At 31.3% G+C, this 23,019-nt stretch overlaps 2 protein-coding genes across 3 annotated transcripts; one reads left to right on the top strand and one right to left on the bottom strand.

Moving 5' to 3' along the window:
* Window positions 4,880-8,640, top strand: LOC109336808 (haloacid dehalogenase-like hydrolase domain-containing protein At2g33255). 2 transcript variants are annotated; one of them, XM_019573642.1, is made up of 5 exons: window positions 4,880-5,334; window positions 6,185-6,227; window positions 7,294-7,354; window positions 7,849-7,983; window positions 8,265-8,640. In XM_019573642.1, the coding sequence occupies exons 1-5, from the start codon at window positions 4,896-4,898 to the stop codon at window positions 8,427-8,429; spliced, it is 843 nt and encodes a 280-aa protein (XP_019429187.1). In that variant the 5' UTR covers window positions 4,880-4,895; the 3' UTR covers window positions 8,430-8,640. The 2 variants fall into 2 exon arrangements, with proteins under 2 accessions (XP_019429187.1, XP_019429188.1); XM_019573643.1 differs by lacking the exons at window positions 7,849-7,983; window positions 8,265-8,640 and adding an exon at window positions 7,442-7,840.
* Window positions 10,838-12,185, bottom strand: LOC109335700 (myb-related protein 340-like). The gene is made up of 3 exons (XM_019571855.1): window positions 11,982-12,185; window positions 11,565-11,694; window positions 10,838-11,487 (listed from the first exon to the last, which is right to left on the bottom strand). The coding sequence occupies exons 1-3, from the start codon at window positions 12,136-12,138 to the stop codon at window positions 10,989-10,991; spliced, it is 786 nt and encodes a 261-aa protein (XP_019427400.1). The 5' UTR covers window positions 12,139-12,185; the 3' UTR covers window positions 10,838-10,988.

Here is a 23,019-nt window from a genome sequence, read left to right as displayed (position 1 = left end):
TGCTAATTATGGACATCCAATCCATGAATGAATTATGATTTATTGGAGGGGGTTAAATTCATAGGTGAGCGGAGGTGTTAGGGTGGATTAATTGGATGTGGGGATGAGGAACAAAGTTGTCTCTAATCAAGTATCCATCGCCATGTGATAGTTGCATGTAGGAAGCGATATTGAGCCCCTTGTAGCGCATGTTGCAATAGAGTCACCCACATGCAATTGTTACATGGCACTTCACGCATGTAAAAGACATTTTTTGTCCTTTTTAATACATGTTGAAAGTGACTTTTTCTAAATCTTTTCACCCTTTTCATGTCTATCATTCCTATATGAGATAACTTGTTATAATCTTAAAGAGCCTCTATTTAATAGTCTCACCTAAAATAGAAGATAAAAATGATAGTCTATTTTTTCAAGTTTATTTCTGGGTGTAACCCAACCAATCATATGTGAGAAGTTGTTGTTGTTAGCGTCATAGCATGTGCTACTCCTGGTAGACTTTCCCACATGTCACGAAAAAATAAATACTTTAAAAACAACCACCGATGATATATAATATATAATTTAAAAACAACTCCTCCATCAAAACTAGTTTTTAATATCCATATTGGTTAAAAGAAAACCTACAAATAAGGGTTTCATTTGATTTTGAAAATAATGATATATTTTATAATTTGTTAAGTGATTTCTTAAATGGACAAATGGGCCAAAATCCTAATATTTATATTTGTGTGACTTAATTATGTTCTAAATAGGTTAATGTTGCCACATCACCAGCATAGGGTCACATAAATTAAAATTAAATGGAAGGTTGAATCATTTAAGTATGTACCTTCTTACCAAGCGATTTAATTAGAACTTAATTTTCATGATCTTGGGACAAGATTTTATTCATACAAAAATTTTGGACCAACTAACTTTGTAATGTGCACTTGTTTGATTGCCTTGGTAAAATTGTCATCATTCTCTAGGGCACTCTTCTCAATGATTTGAGTATTGGACATTATATTATAATATGTTTTAATTCATCTATGAAAATCTTAATGAATATTTATTAAATATTATTTTAGAGTTAATCGAAGTACTTCTTTACTGTAGAGCATATCATTAATTGTCAAATTGTTGCTAATTATGCACATCCAATCCATGAATAAAGTATGCTAATATAAGAAGGGTGAGTTAAATTGGCTGGTTGAGGGGTTAGGGTGGATTAATTGGGTGTTGGGTTGGGGAACAAAGTATTATCCTTCATCAGCCATGCTTCGCCACATGATAGTTGCAAGTAGGAAGTGTTATTGCACCTCTCGTAGCTCATGCCACAATAGAGCCACCAACATGTAGTTGTCACACGACACTTCATGCAGACAAAAGAGATTTTTTGTCCTTTTGGATATATGTTGAAGGTGACTTTTTATAGATCTTCTTCCCCATTCCCACTTATCCCTCCAACGGGAGTTAACTCCTAGTCTTAAAGAATTCATTTTAGCAGTTTCGCCTATAATAAATGATACAAATGATCATATTTTCTTTCAAAATTCTTTGTACTTCTTAGCCTAACCCAACCAATCATGTGTGATATGTTGTTGTTAGTATCATAGCATGTACTACTCTTGATAGCATTTTGGCATCTGCCATGAAAAAATAAATACTTTAAAATAATCATCCATGATAAATAATTTAAAAACAACCTTTCCCGATCCCATATTAGTTAAAATAAAACCTAAAATAAGGGGTTTCATTTGATTTTGAAATTAACAATATATTTTTGCAATTTGCTCCATGGTTTTTTAAATGGACAAATGGGCTAAGCCCTAATATTTATACTTTGTGGCTTAATTACGTTCTAAATATGTTAATAGTCACATGGGGTCACATGGACTAAAATTAAATGGAGGGTTAACTTTTTAAGGACATTTTTTATCCGACTAGGTCAGCCTATAGCCCAATCATGTTCTACATCGGGTTGAAATAATTCAAACTATTTAACAGGGCTTTCACATACCTAAATTGGACCATTACTCATGTAAACTCATGCTATCATATTTTAAATGCTCATCAAACCTTAAACTTATAAGTAAGATTATGACTATATATACATGTCTCTCCCATACATTTATATGTGTCTATACAAAATATTAGAAGAGTGGCATAGTTAAACCTATAAAGCATGATCATGGTTATTGAATATATGCACCAACTACACTAAGTTAAGGCCAAGTTCTATGCACAACAAGACAAATGCAATTACATCTTCTGAGCCAAGGCTGATGCACTAGAATCCAGCACCAACAAGCATACTAATTCAAAGCTAAACACATGCACCAAGCTACCCAACCAGGAACAAATAATGTGACCAATATTGAAGCACCGGAGGTTGGCATTATGGCTAACGCAATTGCACCAGTGACAAACAACAATGACTGTGCCTTAAGCACCAAGCATTTGGCTAGTTGCATGATTCCTTAGTTTTTCTAGGCTATTGCTTTATATTAGACTAAGTAGTTTTCAAGTTCAGCATATAAACTTATTTTCTTTTAGTTTTAGTGCTTAGTTAATTTTGTTAGGAAATTTGTTATCTTTGTCAAGTTTAAACTTCTTGTTCTTGGCTCTTTTGAGAGTCAAGTTATTTTGTATAAATACTGCTTGAGGAGATTCATATCAAATAAGAAAAACACATGAGATATTATTCAATCTTGTTATATGGTATCGAAAGGCTTCAAAACCAAAGCTGAAAATTCTGATCTACCACTGCCTACAGCGCCATGGTTGATTCTTCAAGCATTCATCAACAACAAGAAAACCAAGCTACCTCCACTAACAACGATATCCAAAGCCCATACTACCTACATCATGGAGAAAACTCAGGATCTATTCTTGTCACTCCTTCACTAGATGGTATCAACTATCATTCATGGAGCAGGGCAATGAGAAGAGCATTGTATTCCAAAAACAAATACAATTTTGTAGATGGCACCATACAAACACCAGATTAAGAACATCCAGACTTTGATCTTTGGGAACTTTGCAACATAATGGTAATCTCTTGGATAACAATATGTCACTCTACTGAAATTTGACAAAGTACAGTGTACATTAAAAATGCCAATGAACTATGGTAAGACTTAAGAGAAAGATTCACCAAAGACAATTATTTTCGCATTTTTGATCTTTTACAAGACCTGCACTCTATCAAACAAGGTAGCAGAAGCATCTCCACTTACTTAAACATGGATTTCCACCAAATCCACAACAAGACAAGCCTAAATAGTGATCTGGTTCAATCAATAGTACAACAACAAGCCTTCCTACTTTCAAGAAGGCCACCTTAGACACACAATGCAACAACGACATATACAATTTTGGACCAGAACAATATGCACAACTTGCATCACTACTAGAAAGTGTTGGAACAGGCTGCACAAGCTACAATGTAAACCAATTTAGCATCACACAATCTTCTCAATCCCAAGACACTAAAGAAAAGCAAGAAGTAACAGGTAACAACAACTCTCATTAGGTCTTGGACACATGGGCTACTGACCATGTGTGCCATAACCAAAGTTGTTTTAGTGCTTTCTATGTTGTAAGGTCTATCACAATTAGTTTTCCAAATGGATCCACTATCTTGGCAAAATACTCAGGAATTGTTATCTTATCAGACAAGATAACCCTGCACAATGTCTTGTACATACTTGAGTTACATTCAATTTGATTTCTGTCCTAAGACTCACTAAACCTATGCACTGCAAACTAAGTTTTCGTGACTCACAATGCATAATTTAGGATATGACTACATTAAAGACGATTGGGCATGCTGAAGTGACAAATGTCTTGTTATGATTAGGAGAAACATAGAAAATAATGTTGTATATGAACATAATGTCAATACTATGTCTATTGTGCCTTTCTTTGATTTGTGGCACTTTAGATTATGTCATCTTTCTATTCCTGTCTTGAAGAACATTTGTAAGAGATATACCTATGTGAAATATAATTCTGTTATTGTCTGTGATTATTGCTACCTAGGAAAGCAAACCAAACTCCCCTTCCCAAATAGAATGCATAGAAGTCCTAACATAGTTGACTTAGTTCACATGGATATATGGTGACCTTTGTCCTAATCTTCTATCCATGGCCACAAATATTTCCTTATTGTCATAGATGACCACTCAAGACATACCTGACTGTTCCTCATGAAAACCAAAAGGGACATTAGAGCCTTAGTGCATAATTTCATCAAACTGGCTCAAACTCAATTTGACAAAACTATCAAATGTATTAGGACTGACAATGACATTGGGTTTAGTATGCCTAGCTATTACAATGAGCTTGGGATTCTGCATCAAACATCCTATGTTGAGACTCCACAACAAAACTCTATAATGGAAAGAAAACACAGACACCTGTTAAACACTACTAGGACTCTCATTTTTCAACCTACTTTACCCAACATCTTTTGGTCCTATGTTGTTCAGCATGCTACATATCTCATAAATAGAATCTCAAGCCCTATCATAGGACACAAGACTCCTTATGAATTACTCTATGACAAACTGTCCAACCTACTTGAAACTAAAGTGTTTGGTTGTCAATGTTATGCCTCTACACTTACACATCAAAGGAACAAACTTGACCCTAGAGCTAGAAAATATATTTTTCTTGGACACAAGTAGTTTGTTTGAGACTCAAGTTACTTTTTATAAATACCCCCTTGAGGAGATTCATATCAAATAAGAAAAACAAATTGGTATTATTCAATTTTATTATAATTGTAAGTATACTGTGATTATATGAATGTGTTTTTCAAAAAAATTATTATAATTTTTTCTAATAAAAAACATTTTTATTCAATTGTAGAGTATTTTATATTGTTACCACCAATCTGAGGAAACATTAATATGATTCTGAAACCACATCCACAAGCACCCATCATCAACCACCAATCAACAACCGCCACCACATTCTTCTTAAACTCACAACACTCCATGCCACCATTCTTCTTATCTAACTCTACTCCTAACCCTTTTCGTATCTATTCCAAGTTCAAACCTTTATTATTCCCAATCATGTCTCATTCCACAACCACCACCAAAACGCGCCTCCGGGGTGTCGTTTTTGACATGGACGGAACTCTCACCGTTCCCGTCATCGATTTCCAAGCCATGTACAGGGCGGTGCTCGGCGACGATGAGTATCGGAGGATGAAAGATGATAACCCTTCTGGGATTGATATATTGCATCAAATTGAAAACTTTTCTCCGGATAAACAACGTCATGCTTACGCTACTATCGCTGATTTTGAACGCCAGGCTCTTGATCGTCTTCAAATTATGCCCGGTAATGATTCTCTCACATTTTTTATCAAATGGGTTGTTCTTATATCTACACCTGCACTGAAAAGTTTCAATCTTTTTTGTTTATTTAGTTATTTCTATGCAGCTTGCGTAATTGTGCTATTGTTTTATGGATTGATGAAATTTGTAACTTGAAGAGGTTGAACTTTTCTGGGCATGCTTCTAATTTGACTTTAAGTGTGTTTTTGTTGTATATAGATTCCAATAATCACAGTAATTAGTCCTAAAAATTACACTAATCTCTCTAGGTTTGTCTTAATTACATTTGGGAGGTTAGTCTAAGTGTAACTTCGATATCACCCTTGAGAAGAGCAGTGATAACACAAACCTCCTTTGAGTTAAAACAAGAAGGTACCCATTATAATTAACTCAAATTTTAGGGGAAGTCAGGGTAATTTCCCTTAATTATTACTATCTTGTGACAACTGGTCCTACCTGGTTTTCGACACATCTACACTATGATTCTGTCACCTCACTCTGATGTGGATAGTATAGTTGAAAACCAAGCATTATTCAAGAGCATATTAATTACCAGTTACCACCATTTTCCACTAGCAGTACAATACTAATAATTAGCATTGAAAATATTAAATTCTGTGATTAAAGTGCTAGACAATGATGACCTACGTAGTTGACTTTGGTGCACACACTCACTGGTACAGTGCAGGAAGATTATTGTCTTACTCTTACTTCAGGTGTACCTGAGAATCTTTCTTTTTAATGAAAAGATGTGTGGGAGAGGGTTTTAAGCTTTTGATTTGTATTTCATTGCCTCAAGATTACATTACATATGAGCTGGCACAAGTTTGATATGTTGGTCAATTCTGGTGCAGGTACAGCTGAGCTTTGTGGCCTTCTCGATTCAAAGAAAATAAGGTCCAGTTAATCAAGTATCTTCCTCTCATATCTGGTTATATAAACTCTATTGTTGGGTTTCTGTATAATGCGTTTCTTTGGTGAAAGTGAATGTCTGTGGTTCCATGTTGCTGGCTTTACTATTTAGGTTTATGTAAATTAGCTTCACCATGCAACAAAGCTACCCCGGTTGAATAATGAATGTTATTTATTTAGTAAATACTCATATGTTTGTTTTCTATAAGTTCTTTTTCTTCAAGCTTTCTTAGGTCTTTCTTCATAATGTGGTTTCCTTCAAATCACTCGTGGGAGAATGGGTATTGTTTTTATGTGAGATTGTGTTCCCTTGTGCTAAATTGTTTAATTGGTGCAATCCCTTTTTTCCTCCTTTTACAGCTTTTTAATATTTTGATCTCAGAATAGTATCATATCTTTATATAATTTCAAAGTGTTAAGTAAATTATTTTCTCTACATTTCTTTGTTATCTAAAGGAAAGCATTGAAGTTTGGTTTATGGTTAAGTTTCTTAGGTTTTTCTGCTGAGATTTATTTTATTTGCTGTGTTCGATCTATTAGCATGAAGATAATCTGCTGCTGGCTCAATGCATTCATAAGCTTTTGAGGCTGGGTTCTATAGCTTCATATGCTCCATATCTCAAATTGAGATTGAATGGAGTGTTACTTTAGTTACTAGACGTGGGTGATGTTGGCACCGGCAGTTCAAATGATCTACTTCCTCGAGCATGATAGTTCATAGGCATGTCAATAATGCAATCTATGTTCACATGTCTGTGGAAAGGTTGTATTAATAACACAGACACTAAGGCACTTAGTTAATAAATAAACTGATTATGTAATTTTTTGGGACTGCATATGTATGTCCTATGCTTTGTGCTTTAAATTTTTAATATGAAATTTATTGTGACAGTGGCAGTTTTGAACTGACTATTGTTCAATTTGTTTCAAGGAAAACATGCATCGAGTTTGTCCCTATGATAATCATGTTAAGTTCTTGGTAGTTATGCTTACAGAATGGGAGTAAATTACTCATGAATCATGATGTATAGTTTCCTTTTGTTTTTTCCAGGAGGGGATTGATCACACGGAATGTGAAGTCTTCTGTTGATTTGTTCCATGAACGGTTTGGGGTAAGTTTATCAATAAATAGTTATATATGTATGTTTGCATGTGTATACCTTTCTTCATTGATATGGGCAAGTTGTGCATGAAATTAGGTTATTCATTTTCCTCATTTATGCTTTTTCTTTGGCTTTGCTATGGTATGGACTATGAATTGTACTCTAAGCTCCACAAAAGGAACACACCTGGAATTTTACACTAACCTTTCATTTGCATGTTTCTTCACTTATTTGATACTTGGACAAGATGACACTTCATTTTCCTGCATTTTCATTATGAAAAAGGTTAGTGTGGTGTGATTTGTGGCATCTGGATTATTAATTATAGGTCGATATCCTTCTAAAAGTTCCATTTGCTGTTTTCTGATAGAAGCGCAATACATTGAACGTTCACATTTCTCTCTTTTCCCCTCTTTTTTATATTCCATTACTGATAGCACTGTGAAGGAAATTACTTCTTAGTGTTAACCTCGTCCGTTGTATATTATACCTCATTGCTGCAGATTACATTTTCTCCAGCATTAAGCCGGGAATTTCGTCCTTATAAACCCGATCCAGCTCCACTACTGCATATTTGTGCTGCTTGGGAAGTTCAACCAAATGAAGTAATAATGGTTGGAGATAGCCTCAAAGATGATGTAAGTGGTTCTTTTCTGGATTAAAATATGGTAACAACTTTTCTTTCAAGGGTGTAGGTCATCCTTCTTTCCAACTGTGACAAAAAAGTTATCAAAACAGTCATACATAACTAGCAAATCGAAATTTCCTGGCCTTCTCACGGTATGAAAGGTGTAATTGTGAAAGTGGGCAAATAACATATCTTTTAATAACGGCTGCAAAGCAATTCCTTTCCATTTCTATGCACATATTTGAAATATCACGAGAAATGATTGGCATTGTTTGATTGACATATTTACAGGTTGCTTGCGGAAAGCGAGCAGGAGCGTTTACATGCTTGCTTGATCAGACAGGAAGATATGATTCTCCAGAGTATGCTGATGTTGAGTTCAAACCAGATTTCAAGGTGGCTTCCCTTGCTGATGTTTACTCTATTTTGGAGGAAAAATTTGACTTATCACCATGATTTCTTGTGCTAGTGTAATTCCTTACCTTCCTGTAAGGTCATGAAGCCAACAAAACCTATGGATTTGTGTGCAACAAAAGTGTCTCATCATAGCTGATAGTAGGAGACTCATTCTTTTCTAGATCAATCTCTGGAAAATTTAGGTTGGAATTTTAAATATGTCATTGTAATCATCTTAAATAGTTAATAAAAAAATCATTGTGACAGTTACTAGTTACTACTCCATATATTGATTCTCCCATTTTTGTGGGTATTTTATATTCTTTGGTAGCTCTAACTAAGCATGCATGAAATAAAATGTCCCCAAAAAGCACATTTCGATTATGAAATTTCATTAGATGATTCAGTTTCTTAATGGTTGGTATATTGAGGCAAAATTCATTTCAATAGTCCAACGATTTATACGTTCTGATTGATTTATGATTCGAACAATGTTATCTTTTAGCGCTACAAGTCAGCTTTTTAAAAGTTATACGTTTTAAACTCATGCAAAGAAAATTATAAAAATTTCAATGATATAATTAGTGAGATTTATCTCAACTAAATTAAATTGATCAAAGATATATCTTTCCGGAACCAAAAAGAGTTTTATTCATTCTTTTGACATAAGTTCCTTGTAAAGTCATCCATTTCTTAAAAAAAACTAAATGAATAATAACTTTTTTTACCTTCAGAATATTTCGTATAATGTCTAATCTTCCTTAAATTCTAGATTATAAAATAAAAATGGTCATGATTTCTGAAAAGTAGCTTTTCAAAAGTGAACTTTTAAAACTACGAGTTTCATTTTTGAAGTCACAATCTTCCTTCCATTTTTATATAGTGAATGACTCTACTTCAGTTAAGAAGGTACATACTACTAAATAAACTACAAGGTAGTGCTGCCAAATTCTGCATAGTATTCAAACTAGAGGGATACCGTCATTGGTGATACTTGTATTGACATGTCTTTGGTACAATCAACATGTAAAAAGATTATTTGTGAAATTAAAAATGATATCTAGTGAGATATATGCGATTTAAAGAATCCAATTCTGTCGTAGTTTTAAGCCCAATCCCATCCTCCCAAATAATTCATTTGAAATAAATGATATAAATAAGAATGCATTTCTGTGCTATGTGTTGATTAAACAACGAAAACGAATATGCGAATATGATGACATAGGCACAAGTACTGTTCTATAATCAATGCTTAAAAAAGGATTAGTTAATGGAGTAATTATTATATGCCTTGGCTTAAAGACATTGAGAAAAATATGGAAGGACATGATTTTTGTTTTAGTAAAGTAAAGTTTAATTATTATATGCCATTGCATGAGATGAATTAAAGATGAGAAATTAGAGAGATGTAAATTATAGGATTTAAGATAGATGAATGTAATAGAGAAATGTTGAGTGTTATGTGTGAAGAAATATACTATTTAAGCCTCATAGTTTATTTTATTGCATAACTATCAAACTTGTTATGTTGTGTGAGATTGTATGTCAAATTGTAAATAGTTAACCAGAGAATAAACTTAATATAACAAATATGAAAATACTTCATTGGATAAATAAATACATTAGTCAATATAAGATTAAAATAGATATGTCGAAAAGAAGTACAAGTCAAACCTATTGCAAAGAAAGATGACAAGGTCCCATTTTTTATGGTTGAAGAATATGTGAAGAACAAATCTAGAAACGGTTGTAATAAAGAGAGTGGAAAAGATGGAAGGTAGCCCAACCACTAAAATTAAAGGGGTGATTCAGTGTACCAGACTCTTACCTAATAGTGTTTGGAGGATGTTGATTTACTTGTAAGTGGAGACTCTTTCCGATCATTGAAATCGTGACCTTGATTGCAACACAACAACTTCAATGTAGCATATGGGCTCGTTTACTTGCTTTACTTGCTTGAAGCATATAGAAACAAAAGAAAATCATACACAAAACCAATAAGAAAAATATAGATGTCAATGTTTTGTTTGTATGTATGATTTCCAATGGATTGCATATCATGTTTCCAAACTTAACTGATGGCAAAAGGCTCAGTTGTTGTGCCTTAGTTCTATTTTAAGGTTATTTAAAGGAAAGCCAATAATTGCTCAAGAAAGAACAAACAACAGAGAATCATTGTTAAGATTACTTAAAGGAAGTCTAGTTTATGAGTTTCTTATTTTGCAACAAAGTTGTATTGTTATAAAAAAACAATCAATAAAGCAAAAAAAAAGTTCATTTCACTCTTTTTTCTAGTGTCACAAGTTCATAATTCAAGTCTTTATAAGCAAAATTGAGACACTTATGCATCAATTATCCTAAGCCCACACCTTATGCATCAATTATCCTAACTCCAAGCTCCTGGATTTTGGAGCCTTATCAAACCGTGACTCAAATATATATTTTTGATAGACAAATATTAATATACGAATATTTGTAATGGGTGAGATTTTAACCTTCAACCTTCTTATCACTTTATTCTTTAAACTCTTCACCCTAACTACCTGATCAACTCATGTGACTCAAATATGGAGTTCTACTACTATGCTTCATAGCAGAATTGACGACACCACAAAAACTTTAACAAAAGGGTGCAACTAAATTGTGCATACTAGCTTTGCTTGGAACACTAGCTGCACTAAAATTGTAAAGAACATCATCGAAGTTCCATAGCCCATCCCACAAAGTTTCTTCATTTGACGAGGTTGGTGCAGATGCATTGCCATTGAGCATAGAGTAGAAATAGCCTTCCTCATATGGTGTTGTGTTTGGGTATATATTGTTGAGTATTTCTTGTGTCTCTTCAGATGTAGAAGGTACCATATGGACATTTTCCTCAAACATGTTCATGATGTTTTTCATGTCTAAGTTAAATTGCAGTTGTTGTTGTTGAAGCTGATGCTGCTTCAACTGTTGCTGTTGCTGAAGCTGCTGAAATTGCTGCCTCTTCAAGAGGCGAGTTTTCGCCTTTTCGGCAGCATCAGAGGGAGTTTTTGTCTTTTTCTTGAAATGAGTTCTCCAATAATTTTTTATCTCGTTGTCTGTTCTTCCTGGCAAGCTTCTTGCAATTGTTGACCACCTGAAGTTTTTTTTAAATGATTTATTAATCAAGAATTAAACATGCAAGTTAAGAGATTTGGAACACAAATTTTATACCTGTTTCCCCACAAAGCATGTAGCTCTATAATTATGCTCTCTTCTTGTGGTGTTATCTGACCCCTCTTTAGGTCTGGTCTTAGGTAATTCACCCATCTCAATCTGCAACTTTTCCCATTTCTTTTCAGTCCTGTTAAAATACTACATAATCACACATTTGGACAAAAAAAATGAAAAAAAAACATGTCTGAAATAGAGAGACCAAAGAGTTAAGAATTATCAATAACATTATCAGAAAGGCCAAAAGGGTAGCCAATTTAATGAGTTGAAGTAGAGAGCAACTTGTTCTATTTCTGTATTTGTGATGTCACATGTAATGTGAAACTCAATTGATAATAAACTATGGTATAAACTATAAAGTATAAAACTATGTTGAGAATTAAGAAGCAAAATTTAAGGCTAAAATTTGGTTAGTACCTGCAATCCTAGCAACAGAGTTCCATCTTCCCTCACCATGTTCCTCTACATACTGAATCAGCAATTTGTCCTCTTCAGCAATCCAAGGTCCCTTTCTCCAACCTTCCTCTTCTATTATTCCCCAACCCATTTTCCCTTCCATAACTTCCCTAAACATGCAAATATGCTTCTAAATTGGCTCCTAGTTAGATAGGTAAAGTTTGTTTTTTGAGTTCTGTGGTAGTGACTTGAGTGTAGTGTTTGTTGCATATTTATACATGCAGCTATGCCCCAAGTTGATTCTATTTGTCAATCAATCATCATTTTCTTGCAATCACCAAACATATTAGTGTTTAAGGTACGTGTGACATAGTAGGTACAAGGTACAAGATAAATAAGATTGTTAATTGTACATAATGTACAACCATTAATATTAGAGTTTATTTGATATGGTTAATATAAGAGTTTTTCAGTAAAATGGATAAATTTAATTTCTTCCCCTTTAGTTATTATAATAGAAACACATCTCAAAATATAAGTGAATATTGGTGTGAAACATTTTATTTTACACCAATAATTGATGCAACTTTAATTTTAATATTAATGAATAAGAATAATAAGAGGAAAAAGAAATGGTCAAATTATGTTTAACAAAAATAACGGAAAAGTTGATAAAAGCTAAAAAGTTAAGGACTAAAATTTGATCTATTTTGTTTGGTAAACTAGATGATAGATAATCAAAGAAACTTTGGTCTTGCAGTGTATTTAAGGTTATATTGGATCATCATTTATCATACTATGTTAAAAATTTGATTTTTTAAAGTGACACTTGTTGAGAGTAATAATCATACTAATTAGTTTCTTAAACGTGATGGATAAGCCTAAATATATTATAAGTAAAAAGATTATTAGGACATGAATCATTTTAAAGGGTTTATAACTACATGCATATTATTTATTATCAAATAAGCTAGTTAACTTGCTTGTAATTTTCTCTCATTTCTTAACAAACGCATTATAATTTTATGCCTTACATGAGAATCCAACAGTCTACGTGACACTGAAGCATGCATGATTCTTTATAAATTGCAACTTCACTCAGTTCACTGAAGTACCCTCTCCCTCTATTTATATACATCGGTTGATAAATAATAAGCCCAAATCTAAGAAAAATCTGCTTCCTCACAACAAAATCTTGGAAGTTTAATGCAATTAGTAAATCATCTAGAAATGTTCTTGATAACCATTATCCTAAGGGCAATATTTAAGTAATAAAAAAAATGCAAACTGTACCTTGAAATTTAATATTATATTAAGAATCAGATTTTTAAGTTTTATTTTAGGTTGTTTAAATAAGCTAAACCCTATTAAAGTATTCAAGAATGTGTAAGCTATTTGGTGACATGTTTAAGATTACTAAGGATAAAAACAAAGTAAGATTATATCTATTTGATGCTAAAGTAAGAAAAGAAAATGGAAAATATCTTGTTGTGAAGGACACGTGTGAACTAGGGTCGTGCATATGGACACAAACTTACAAGTTAAAGAAGCATAATCCAAGGATGGCACATAAAATATTATGGGTGGTAGGTACTTTTAAATCTGAAAATTACAACATCACCAATGGCCACACCCCAAGTGTTGATTTTGTTTACTTCTTTAGGGAATGAATACATATAATGTCTATAAGATTCATTAAAATATAAAAGGGTGATGCCATTTTGGGAATTGGGTGAATTTAGTAATCAACTTATGATAATGTAAAACATCATCTAGGAACAGGTGTTGTTTTGTAATTATATTTTTTTGGAAAGATGTTTGATGTGTGGACTACTGAGGCATGAAATCTTTCACCTTTATAGTAAACAATCAATTATATAATTAAAAAATCAATTATATACTTATTAGCAATGGGGTTTTTATCTAGGGGCAGTTGAGTTTATTTTGCTCAAATTCTACTTAATATTCTTCTTTCTTTATACATGAAAATGTCTCTCCTAACTATAATTATAAAAACCTTACTCATAATATTAAAGTGGCAACTCAATTTAAAATTTTCAATATTTGAGAGGAGTTAAACTCGACATAACTATTCTTTGTGATATTGTTATGATGTAGGAGTAATTGTTTGATTGTCAAAACAAAAAGTAAAATCATAATATACTAGAAAAATTCAATAGTTTAAATTAATGATTAGATTTAAACTATTATATTTTTCTAGAATGAATAATGAATCTCTCTTTATATATTTGTTGTACTTAAAAAGCTTTGTTTAACAGCTAAGCAGGTATGGTCACTTAAAAAACCAAAAAGGTGAAATAGAGGATTACATATGATTTCTTGTCATTCCAACAAATGTTTTTTTTTTGTATGCATAATATTTTGTTTATTTTGGGTGTCTTTTCATATAGATTAGGTTCAAGGTTTTTATAATTGTTGTGGGGACACATATTTTGTATAGATGAAGAAGTTAAATTATGATGATCTAGTTATAATTTGGAGAGAAAAAAAGCAACCATCGTATATTGAAGATGTGAAAAGGATTTATTTTCAAAACTAAAAGTTTTTTTATATAATTTAAGTTATTTATCCCAAAAAATTAAATTATAAAAAAAACTTGTTTTCCAAAAATAAGTTGTACCAATCACACACTTAAGTTGAACTAATACTATATTGGGATTGTTTAATATGATATAGGTTAATTTTTGTGGCATGCCTATGGTTTGTAGAACCCATTTCTCAATGTGAAACTTTGACACACCCATTTAACTTTTAACTTTGGTTTGTGATATTATTCTTTGTGATAAGATTTTTTGGAAGATTGTTACAAAACACATATGATTTGAACTTGATATTTGCGTATTGAGTTGGTTTGTCACTAAGTGCATGAAGCCAATAGCTAACTAGGCTTTAGTTTATTAAATAGATAGTAGAAGTGATTCAAGATCTCAATTACATGATTGTATCTAACACGATTTGCTTTAATGGGAAATTATCAGAATCAGATTTTTTTCAGAATCAGATTTTTTTTTTGTAACTTTAAAACTGGATCTTTATAGCAAGAGTCGTGTATATGGGGAGTGTTACTTAAACTGGCCTTTATTTTTTGGTAATTCAACTATAGAAATAGTTTTTTCTGAGGTATAGGTTATTATTGTTGTTTACAAAAAAAAATATTTTATAAACATTAACATGGGGGAATTTTGTGGGAATATTAATTTTCCCTGTAAATCACTAACCTAGTCAATGATATGCATCAGCAGACAAAAAACAAAAAATAATGGCCCTTTTTGCTAGTAGCTTTTGACATGTTTTAGGAGTATATATGTAACTTAAAGATAAAGCTAAGCTTACAAAATTGTTCAAGTTCTAGAATGTGTGTTTTTCTATCTGGGATTCTATATTATATAAAAATAATTCTGATGGAAAAGAGGAGTTTAAAACCACCAAGGATATAAAGAAGATTTTGAACAATGTTAATTAATTAATTAACCTAAATCAAGTGAAAATTGCATTAAGACCCTCTAAACATTATGTAATTCGAAAGTAGTTTTTGTAAACTATTTTTTCCCTAATTAGCTTTTAAATTTTAGAAGTTGGTGAAATTGATCCTTATATAAATATATTTTTAAATTTCTAATAGGTCAACTATGGAAATCAATGCAATTAAACTCACAACAATAGCAATGTAATAATAAATCAATGAATACGATATAAATGAGAGTTCATCCTAATTGTGACAGCTAGCAGGTTATAAAACTTGATCTCAAACTTATATCGATGTTATCTCCAACTTAACACTTGAGATCATATCTTAATCAAAGACATTAAAATTAGGTGTATAACTTCATCTAAAACTTAAAGAACCACTCCCCAATTGCAAGTGGGATTGCATCAGTGAAGATATTTTTATTGTGATAAGCCAATTGGCAGCTTAGAAATTGCATTAAGATAGGTAAGTTAAGTAGAAGCTTAGTGAACTAACAGTTGTAATAATTACACTAAAAGCCACAATCAAAGCAAGTGAAAAGTTATGTAACAATTAGTGACTATACTTCGAAGGTTATAAGAGCAAAGGTTTGCAGCAGATTGGTCCACAACAATAGCAGCAATTACAAAGAATGAAAATGTAATGGAGTGGAATATTTGGGGTAAGCATCAGTTATCCTGATTATAAACTATGTTTCAGACCAATAAAATTAAAACAAAAAAATAATCAATATTTAATTTTTTGAATTGATATGTTTTCATTAATCTGTGACATGATTTGAAACAACAAATTCTTGTCCCAATATTTTAACATATCTATTATTTATGTTCCCCGAAAAAGTGGGGCACTTAGATTATTTGTTATCTTTAGTTCCTTTTGCTTACTTCTTCATTCTTTCTTTTTGCTTACTTCTTCACTCTTTCGAGGTAGAAGCAGATGAAAAGCACATTGACCACTCTGAAGTAAATATGCAAATTTAGTTTCAAGCATCAAAGTTGAAGTGATCACATAACTCCAAAAGAAAGCAGGCAACAATATCCATTGCAACCTTGTATTACTGTCTATAAGCATGATTTTTTTGATGTACTCAAAATTAGGACATCAATAGATGCCTCTGTTCTTTCATGATATATATATATATCTTTGTATTCTATATGTATAGAGAAAATAAATAAAAAACTACATAATACCAAATACCCATCTTTATTTTTGTTTATATTTACAAATAACAAGACCCATTTAATGCGCGGGCCTATAACCCATAGTGAGAAGGTAATTATATTTGCTTCAGCATCTCTCAATAAAGAGATAAATTGACTTAAAGGTCAATTTGATTTGTGAATTTTTGTTTATACCAATTTAGTTTCTAAAAAATCTAAAATAATCCATAAAATATCAAATATGAGTTAAATTAATTATATTTAGTATTTTTATAATCTTCGACAGAAATTATTCTAACAAATGTTCCTGATTACTAAGTTTAGATTTAAACTTATTTCATAAATCAAATTGATGGAAGTGAAAATTTATAAGATTGAAGAATGTGTTCAGTAATATTATTTAGTTGTGTACCAATCCTTCACCGAAAGATTCAATTTGATTGTTCCTTTCCAATTTTCAAACTACAAACTACTTAAGAATTGACCATCACTTTCTTTTACATCTTTTAGAGTAAAATGACAGGTTGGTCTTAAAAGTAAAACTTATGTAGTTTATGATTTAAATTAAAGTAACAATAAGGTCTGTCTAGTTATATAAAGATGATTGCATCTTGGATATTTTACAAGACTAAAAATTGGGTTCAATTCATACTTGTTGGACTAAAGATATGGTACAAAGTGACTAAAGGAATATGAAGAATAGAAATATTACAAGGGAATGGAGTATCTCCTGGTATAAGGAGATAAGTTATCTCCTCCTGCCAGTGAAATCATGACATGTGTCATGTTTCATCATTTTCTACAAAAATATTTTTAAAAACAAATAAAATAGCACACATGTCACATTTTTACTGGTTATAGGAAATAAGTTATCTCCAGATATGAGGAGATACATTATTCTCATATTATAAAGGAAATTCGATCTTCTTTAACACCAGAGGGTCTAATACTAGAGAAAATGATGATATGTGGCATTAAAAAAAATTATGGTGTAGATTTTAAATTTTTTTAAATTTTTTTTTTAAATCATCAAATCAAACTATACCCCATATTTCAGTAGTGGACTATTCAATACAGGAGAGAATCTCAAAGTGTCTTATATATATAAATATATGAAATTTTGTTATTACTCTTAGTTTTCTAAGACTAATTTCCTTATGTTCTCTTCCTTAAACAATGTCACTAAAGCACTTATCAAAACCTCCCAATAAATAAGTCTACAAAAAAACAATTGCCGAAAAACACACCTTTATATAACAAAACATGACATAAAAGGAAAGTTATCAGTATACTATTTGAAACTAGCCAACATATTTTGACATTTAAAATAATATAATTTCTGATCAAATAAGAAAAACTACAAAATATGATATTAAACTGATTTATTACCATTTCTCACTTAACTCATAAATAAACATCTCATTTATATATACAATATATATATATAATAAATGTAAAATAGACAAAGAATGAATATATTAATGATGAATAATGTGGTAATAGTGTAAAAATTCTTATATTGGATTATTTTCTCCATTATGAATTGAATATCAAATCAAATAAGTTTAATACTTAGTTTTTTACATAATTAATTCATTCTTCACCAAATTCTTATATTATCAATCTCTTCCTAGTAGGGATTAGCAGGTTCAAATTGTTTACGTGCTCAGAGAAGGTAATAGGTGTGAAGATTTTTTAGCTAGGATGGTTTCGTCTCAATAGACTATTTAATTTTAGTTTAAATAGTAAGATTACTATCAACAATGTGTTGATTTAGTGGTATAAGATTTTACTAGATTCATATGATGATCAAAAGATGACAGGTTCCATTTTTCGAAGCGATATTTATTGGAAGGGACAACTACATACTCCAAAAATGAATAGTTCTTTACCTATAAGTTGAGAAAATACCATACAAAGATTGTTTTGAGCTTGGTTGATTTTCAAAGGATACTCATTTTTGTTAAAGTGGCATCATTAAAGTAAAGGGTAAACTTAATTTTCTTTCTTTGTGATGTGTTTCAGTTTTATTCTTCCCTTATAGCCAATGTTAAATTTTCATTACTATATATCATATTCTCACTAGAGATTCCATTATGGTTGTAGAATTCCAGATTTATCGCCATAATCATCTTCTCTCATATGTAATTCTTCTTTCCCTTCCTCCCCTCTCATCTCTATCTTCATCATCCATGCGTCCAAATTAAATACAAAAGACACTCAACCATTATCTTCATCTCCATCCTCATCATTAAGCTTCCTTCACCTCAAAATAATAAGGGTATGTGTTAGAAGGGAACACATGTTGTTCTATTATTTTGTATCACTTAATGTGTTAGAATGTATGATTGGGCAAAAAATTATTTAATAATTATAATTTTAATTTAAATAATTTTTTCAGCTAATCACGGTTAATAGTACATTGAATGATACAAAGAATGAGACACTGTGAATACAATATTGTCTTCTTTATTATAGCTTCTTAAGTCTAGAGTTCTCCTCCATGACTTTCTTTATTTGTCGTGTCCATAATGCATAACGTACCTAGGTTTATTATTTTCAATGTACTCTTCGAATCACATACTAGATCACTATTATTAATAAAGTCCAAAAGATAAGTTTCCATACAAATTCATGAAATACATTTCTTAAAGTGGGTATGGCTGAGAGTAAAACTTGGTCATCATTTTTAATGACATAATTTTTAGGCACACGTACACATCTATTTCAAAAACTTTAAGACATACAACATGATAAGTATTAACCAAATTAATGGTCTTTGTTGATATGATCTTCAATATGTTGGCCGGTTTGCACTACCGACCAATGCAGCTAATGCTTGTTTTATTTGGACAATAATGATATCACTTAAAGTATGGTAATAATTTATTAAAAGGATTAACATTGTCTTCCAATTTTCTAATAAGTTGGCACTGAAAGTACTCTCACTTTACTTTGACTAATATCCCTTTTCAGAACCTTTTTCTCCATTTAAGCCAACTTTTTGACTCAAGGAGGATATAGCAATATAGCCATGTAGGATCATGAACAATATTCTTGGTCAACAAGTCAACTTTGGATTATCCTCTTATTCAAAACAAACTAGTCACACGCATGGGTAGGCTTACATTGCCATCACCCCCTTACCATGATCTATCATATTTGGAATCAAGTCTAGAACCATTTAAATACCTCAAAGAAAGCTTTCGATTTAATTATTTATTAGTTATGATAATTTACTCAATTTAATAGTTCTATTGAGCCTACACTACTTCTAAAAGCTCAATCTTAAACACAAAATTTGTGTTAGGCCTATGGGGTGACCCATTTTTTTGTATTTCTAACTCAACTGGTAAAATATTACTCCCACTAACCCTTATTAGAAGGCACTTCTAACGAAATCAAGCAAAGATAGTAGTTATATTTATTTATCCAATGCTTTTCTAAAACACCGTTCCGTTTACAATTTTATCCTTATTAATTTTGAAACAAGCAAATGCTTGATAGAAATTATGAAAGTAACTTAAAGGAAGTCCGTTTAACAAGAGCAAATAGGAAAAACAAAAGTACACATGTATTTGATATGGTTATTTTTAGATTATCTTTATAAACTATAAAATTATAATCTACGTGATTATAAACTAAAAAATAACTCAACCCATCAAATTTGAACATGTCATCTTGTTCTTTTTGTTGGTTTACAAGTTCTTGTTTCATAAACATACACATCAATTTGACCAATTCATGTTGCCAGATTAGCATAGAGACAATTTGCACTAAACAGTAAGGTTTATAAAAATATATTACACATGCTAGCAGGGTTCAACTAAATGCAGCTACAGCAATTACATCTACCAAAAACGCTGCAGCCACTGCTTGCTGAGTTTCATTCACATAATATAAATTTCACAAGGTTGGCATTGTAAAATATTTCTAACTGTCATTTCCATATTACAAAACTATTGAATGGGGATTGTAAACATATATTAAGAAGTAGCAATAACACATTCTGTGTGAAGGTTGGAAGTGCCAAAATTCCTATGCTTGCCATCAGCCACATTGGCTAGGTGAAAGCCTTGACTAGGAAGCTGGTTTATGAGCAGAGTTTCTAACTCACATGCCAGGCTCTTTCCAGGGACAAGGAAATAAAGGAATGATGCATTCTGCAGTCCTTCCTTTAAGCGATGGGAACGAACTCGGCCTTCAAGATCATCCGTCTGTATCAAATGTTCATGGCAGTCAGAGAGGGAAATTAGTCAATTTAAATGACACAGTTTCATATAAGGGACACTGAAATCAATATAGTGCACATTTCAAATGAATAATATTCAACATTAGCATAACATTTCTGATGAGTTACATAGAATTTTTCATTATTTTGAAGAATAAACACTTTGGACAACCTTTTGACAATTACATAGATCATTGTAAATCATGTTGTTAGTATACGTTGAAGGGGCCAAATAATGGGGGTTAATATCAAGTTACAAATAAAATAGCACACATGTCACATTTTTACTGGTTATAGGAAATAAGTTATCTCCAGATATGAGGAGATACATTATTCTCATATTATAAAGGAAATTCGATCTTCTTTAACACCAGAGGGTCTAATACTAGAGAAAATGATGATATGTGGCATTAAAAAAAATTATGGTGTAGATTTTAAATTTTTTTAAATTTTTTTTTTAAATCATCAAATCAAACTATACCCCATATTTCAGTAGTGGACTATTCAATACAGGAGAGAATCTCAAAGTGTCTTATATATATAAATATATGAAATTTTGTTATTACTCTTAGTTTTCTAAGACTAATTTCCTTATGTTCTCTTCCTTAAACAATGTCACTAAAGCACTTATCAAAACCTCCCAATAAATAAGTCTACAAAAAAACAATTGCCGAAAAACACACCTTTATATAACAAAACATGACATAAAAGGAAAGTTATCAGTATACTATTTGAAACTAGCCAACATATTTTGACATTTAAAATAATATAATTTCTGATCAAATAAGAAAAACTACAAAATATGATATTAAACTGATTTATTACCATTTCTCACTTAACTCATAAATAAACATCTCATTTATATATACAATATATATATATAATAAATGTAAAATAGACAAAGAATGAATATATTAATGATGAATAATGTGGTAATAGTGTAAAAATTCTTATATTGGATTATTTTCTCCATTATGAATTGAATATCAAATCAAATAAGTTTAATACTTAGTTTTTTACATAATTAATTCATTCTTCACCAAATTCTTATATTATCAATCTCTTCCTAGTAGGGATTAGCAGGTTCAAATTGTTTACGTGCTCAGAGAAGGTAATAGGTGTGAAGATTTTTTAGCTAGGATGGTTTCGTCTCAATAGACTATTTAATTTTAGTTTAAATAGTAAGATTACTATCAACAATGTGTTGATTTAGTGGTATAAGATTTTACTAGATTCATATGATGATCAAAAGATGACAGGTTCCATTTTTCGAAGCGATATTTATTGGAAGGGACAACTACATACTCCAAAAATGAATAGTTCTTTACCTATAAGTTGAGAAAATACCATACAAAGATTGTTTTGAGCTTGGTTGATTTTCAAAGGATACTCATTTTTGTTAAAGTGGCATCATTAAAGTAAAGGGTAAACTTAATTTTCTTTCTTTGTGATGTGTTTCAGTTTTATTCTTCCCTTATAGCCAATGTTAAATTTTCATTACTATATATCATATTCTCACTAGAGATTCCATTATGGTTGTAGAATTCCAGATTTATCGCCATAATCATCTTCTCTCATATGTAATTCTTCTTTCCCTTCCTCCCCTCTCATCTCTATCTTCATCATCCATGCGTCCAAATTAAATACAAAAGACACTCAACCATTATCTTCATCTCCATCCTCATCATTAAGCTTCCTTCACCTCAAAATAATAAGGGTATGTGTTAGAAGGGAACACATGTTGTTCTATTATTTTGTATCACTTAATGTGTTAGAATGTATGATTGGGCAAAAAATTATTTAATAATTATAATTTTAATTTAAATAATTTTTTCAGCTAATCACGGTTAATAGTACATTGAATGATACAAAGAATGAGACACTGTGAATACAATATTGTCTTCTTTATTATAGCTTCTTAAGTCTAGAGTTCTCCTCCATGACTTTCTTTATTTGTCGTGTCCATAATGCATAACGTACCTAGGTTTATTATTTTCAATGTACTCTTCGAATCACATACTAGATCACTATTATTAATAAAGTCCAAAAGATAAGTTTCCATACAAATTCATGAAATACATTTCTTAAAGTGGGTATGGCTGAGAGTAAAACTTGGTCATCATTTTTAATGACATAATTTTTAGGCACACGTACACATCTATTTCAAAAACTTTAAGA

This window comes from Lupinus angustifolius, chromosome LG20, assembly GCF_001865875.1.
Source record: "Lupinus angustifolius cultivar Tanjil chromosome LG20, LupAngTanjil_v1.0, whole genome shotgun sequence".
NCBI lineage: Eukaryota > Viridiplantae > Streptophyta > Magnoliopsida > Fabales > Fabaceae > Lupinus > Lupinus angustifolius.
The sequence above is the reverse complement of the archived record's forward strand: the minus strand, read 5'-3'. Positions and strand labels throughout refer to the sequence as shown.

Bases quoted from the DNA above. Each gene is read 5' to 3' on its own strand.
- LOC109336808 (XM_019573642.1), top strand. From the start codon at position 4,896: ATGATTCTGAAACCACATCCACAAGCACCCATCATCAACCACCAATCA. The intron at 6,228-7,293 runs GTCCAGTTAATC...TGTTTTTTCCAG, and splicing joins CTCGATTCAAAGAAAATAAG to GAGGGGATTGATCACACGGA. The intron at 7,355-7,848 runs GTAAGTTTATCA...TCATTGCTGCAG, and splicing joins TGTTCCATGAACGGTTTGGG to ATTACATTTTCTCCAGCATT.
- LOC109335700 (XM_019571855.1), bottom strand. From the start codon at position 12,138: ATGTTTAGGGAAGTTATGGAAGGGAAAATGGGTTGGGGAATAATAGAA. The intron at 11,695-11,981 runs GTACTAACCAAA...GTATTTTAACAG, and splicing joins CTCTGTTGCTAGGATTGCAG to GACTGAAAAGAAATGGGAAA. The intron at 11,488-11,564 runs GTATAAAATTTG...AAAAAACTTCAG, and splicing joins CATGCTTTGTGGGGAAACAG to GTGGTCAACAATTGCAAGAA.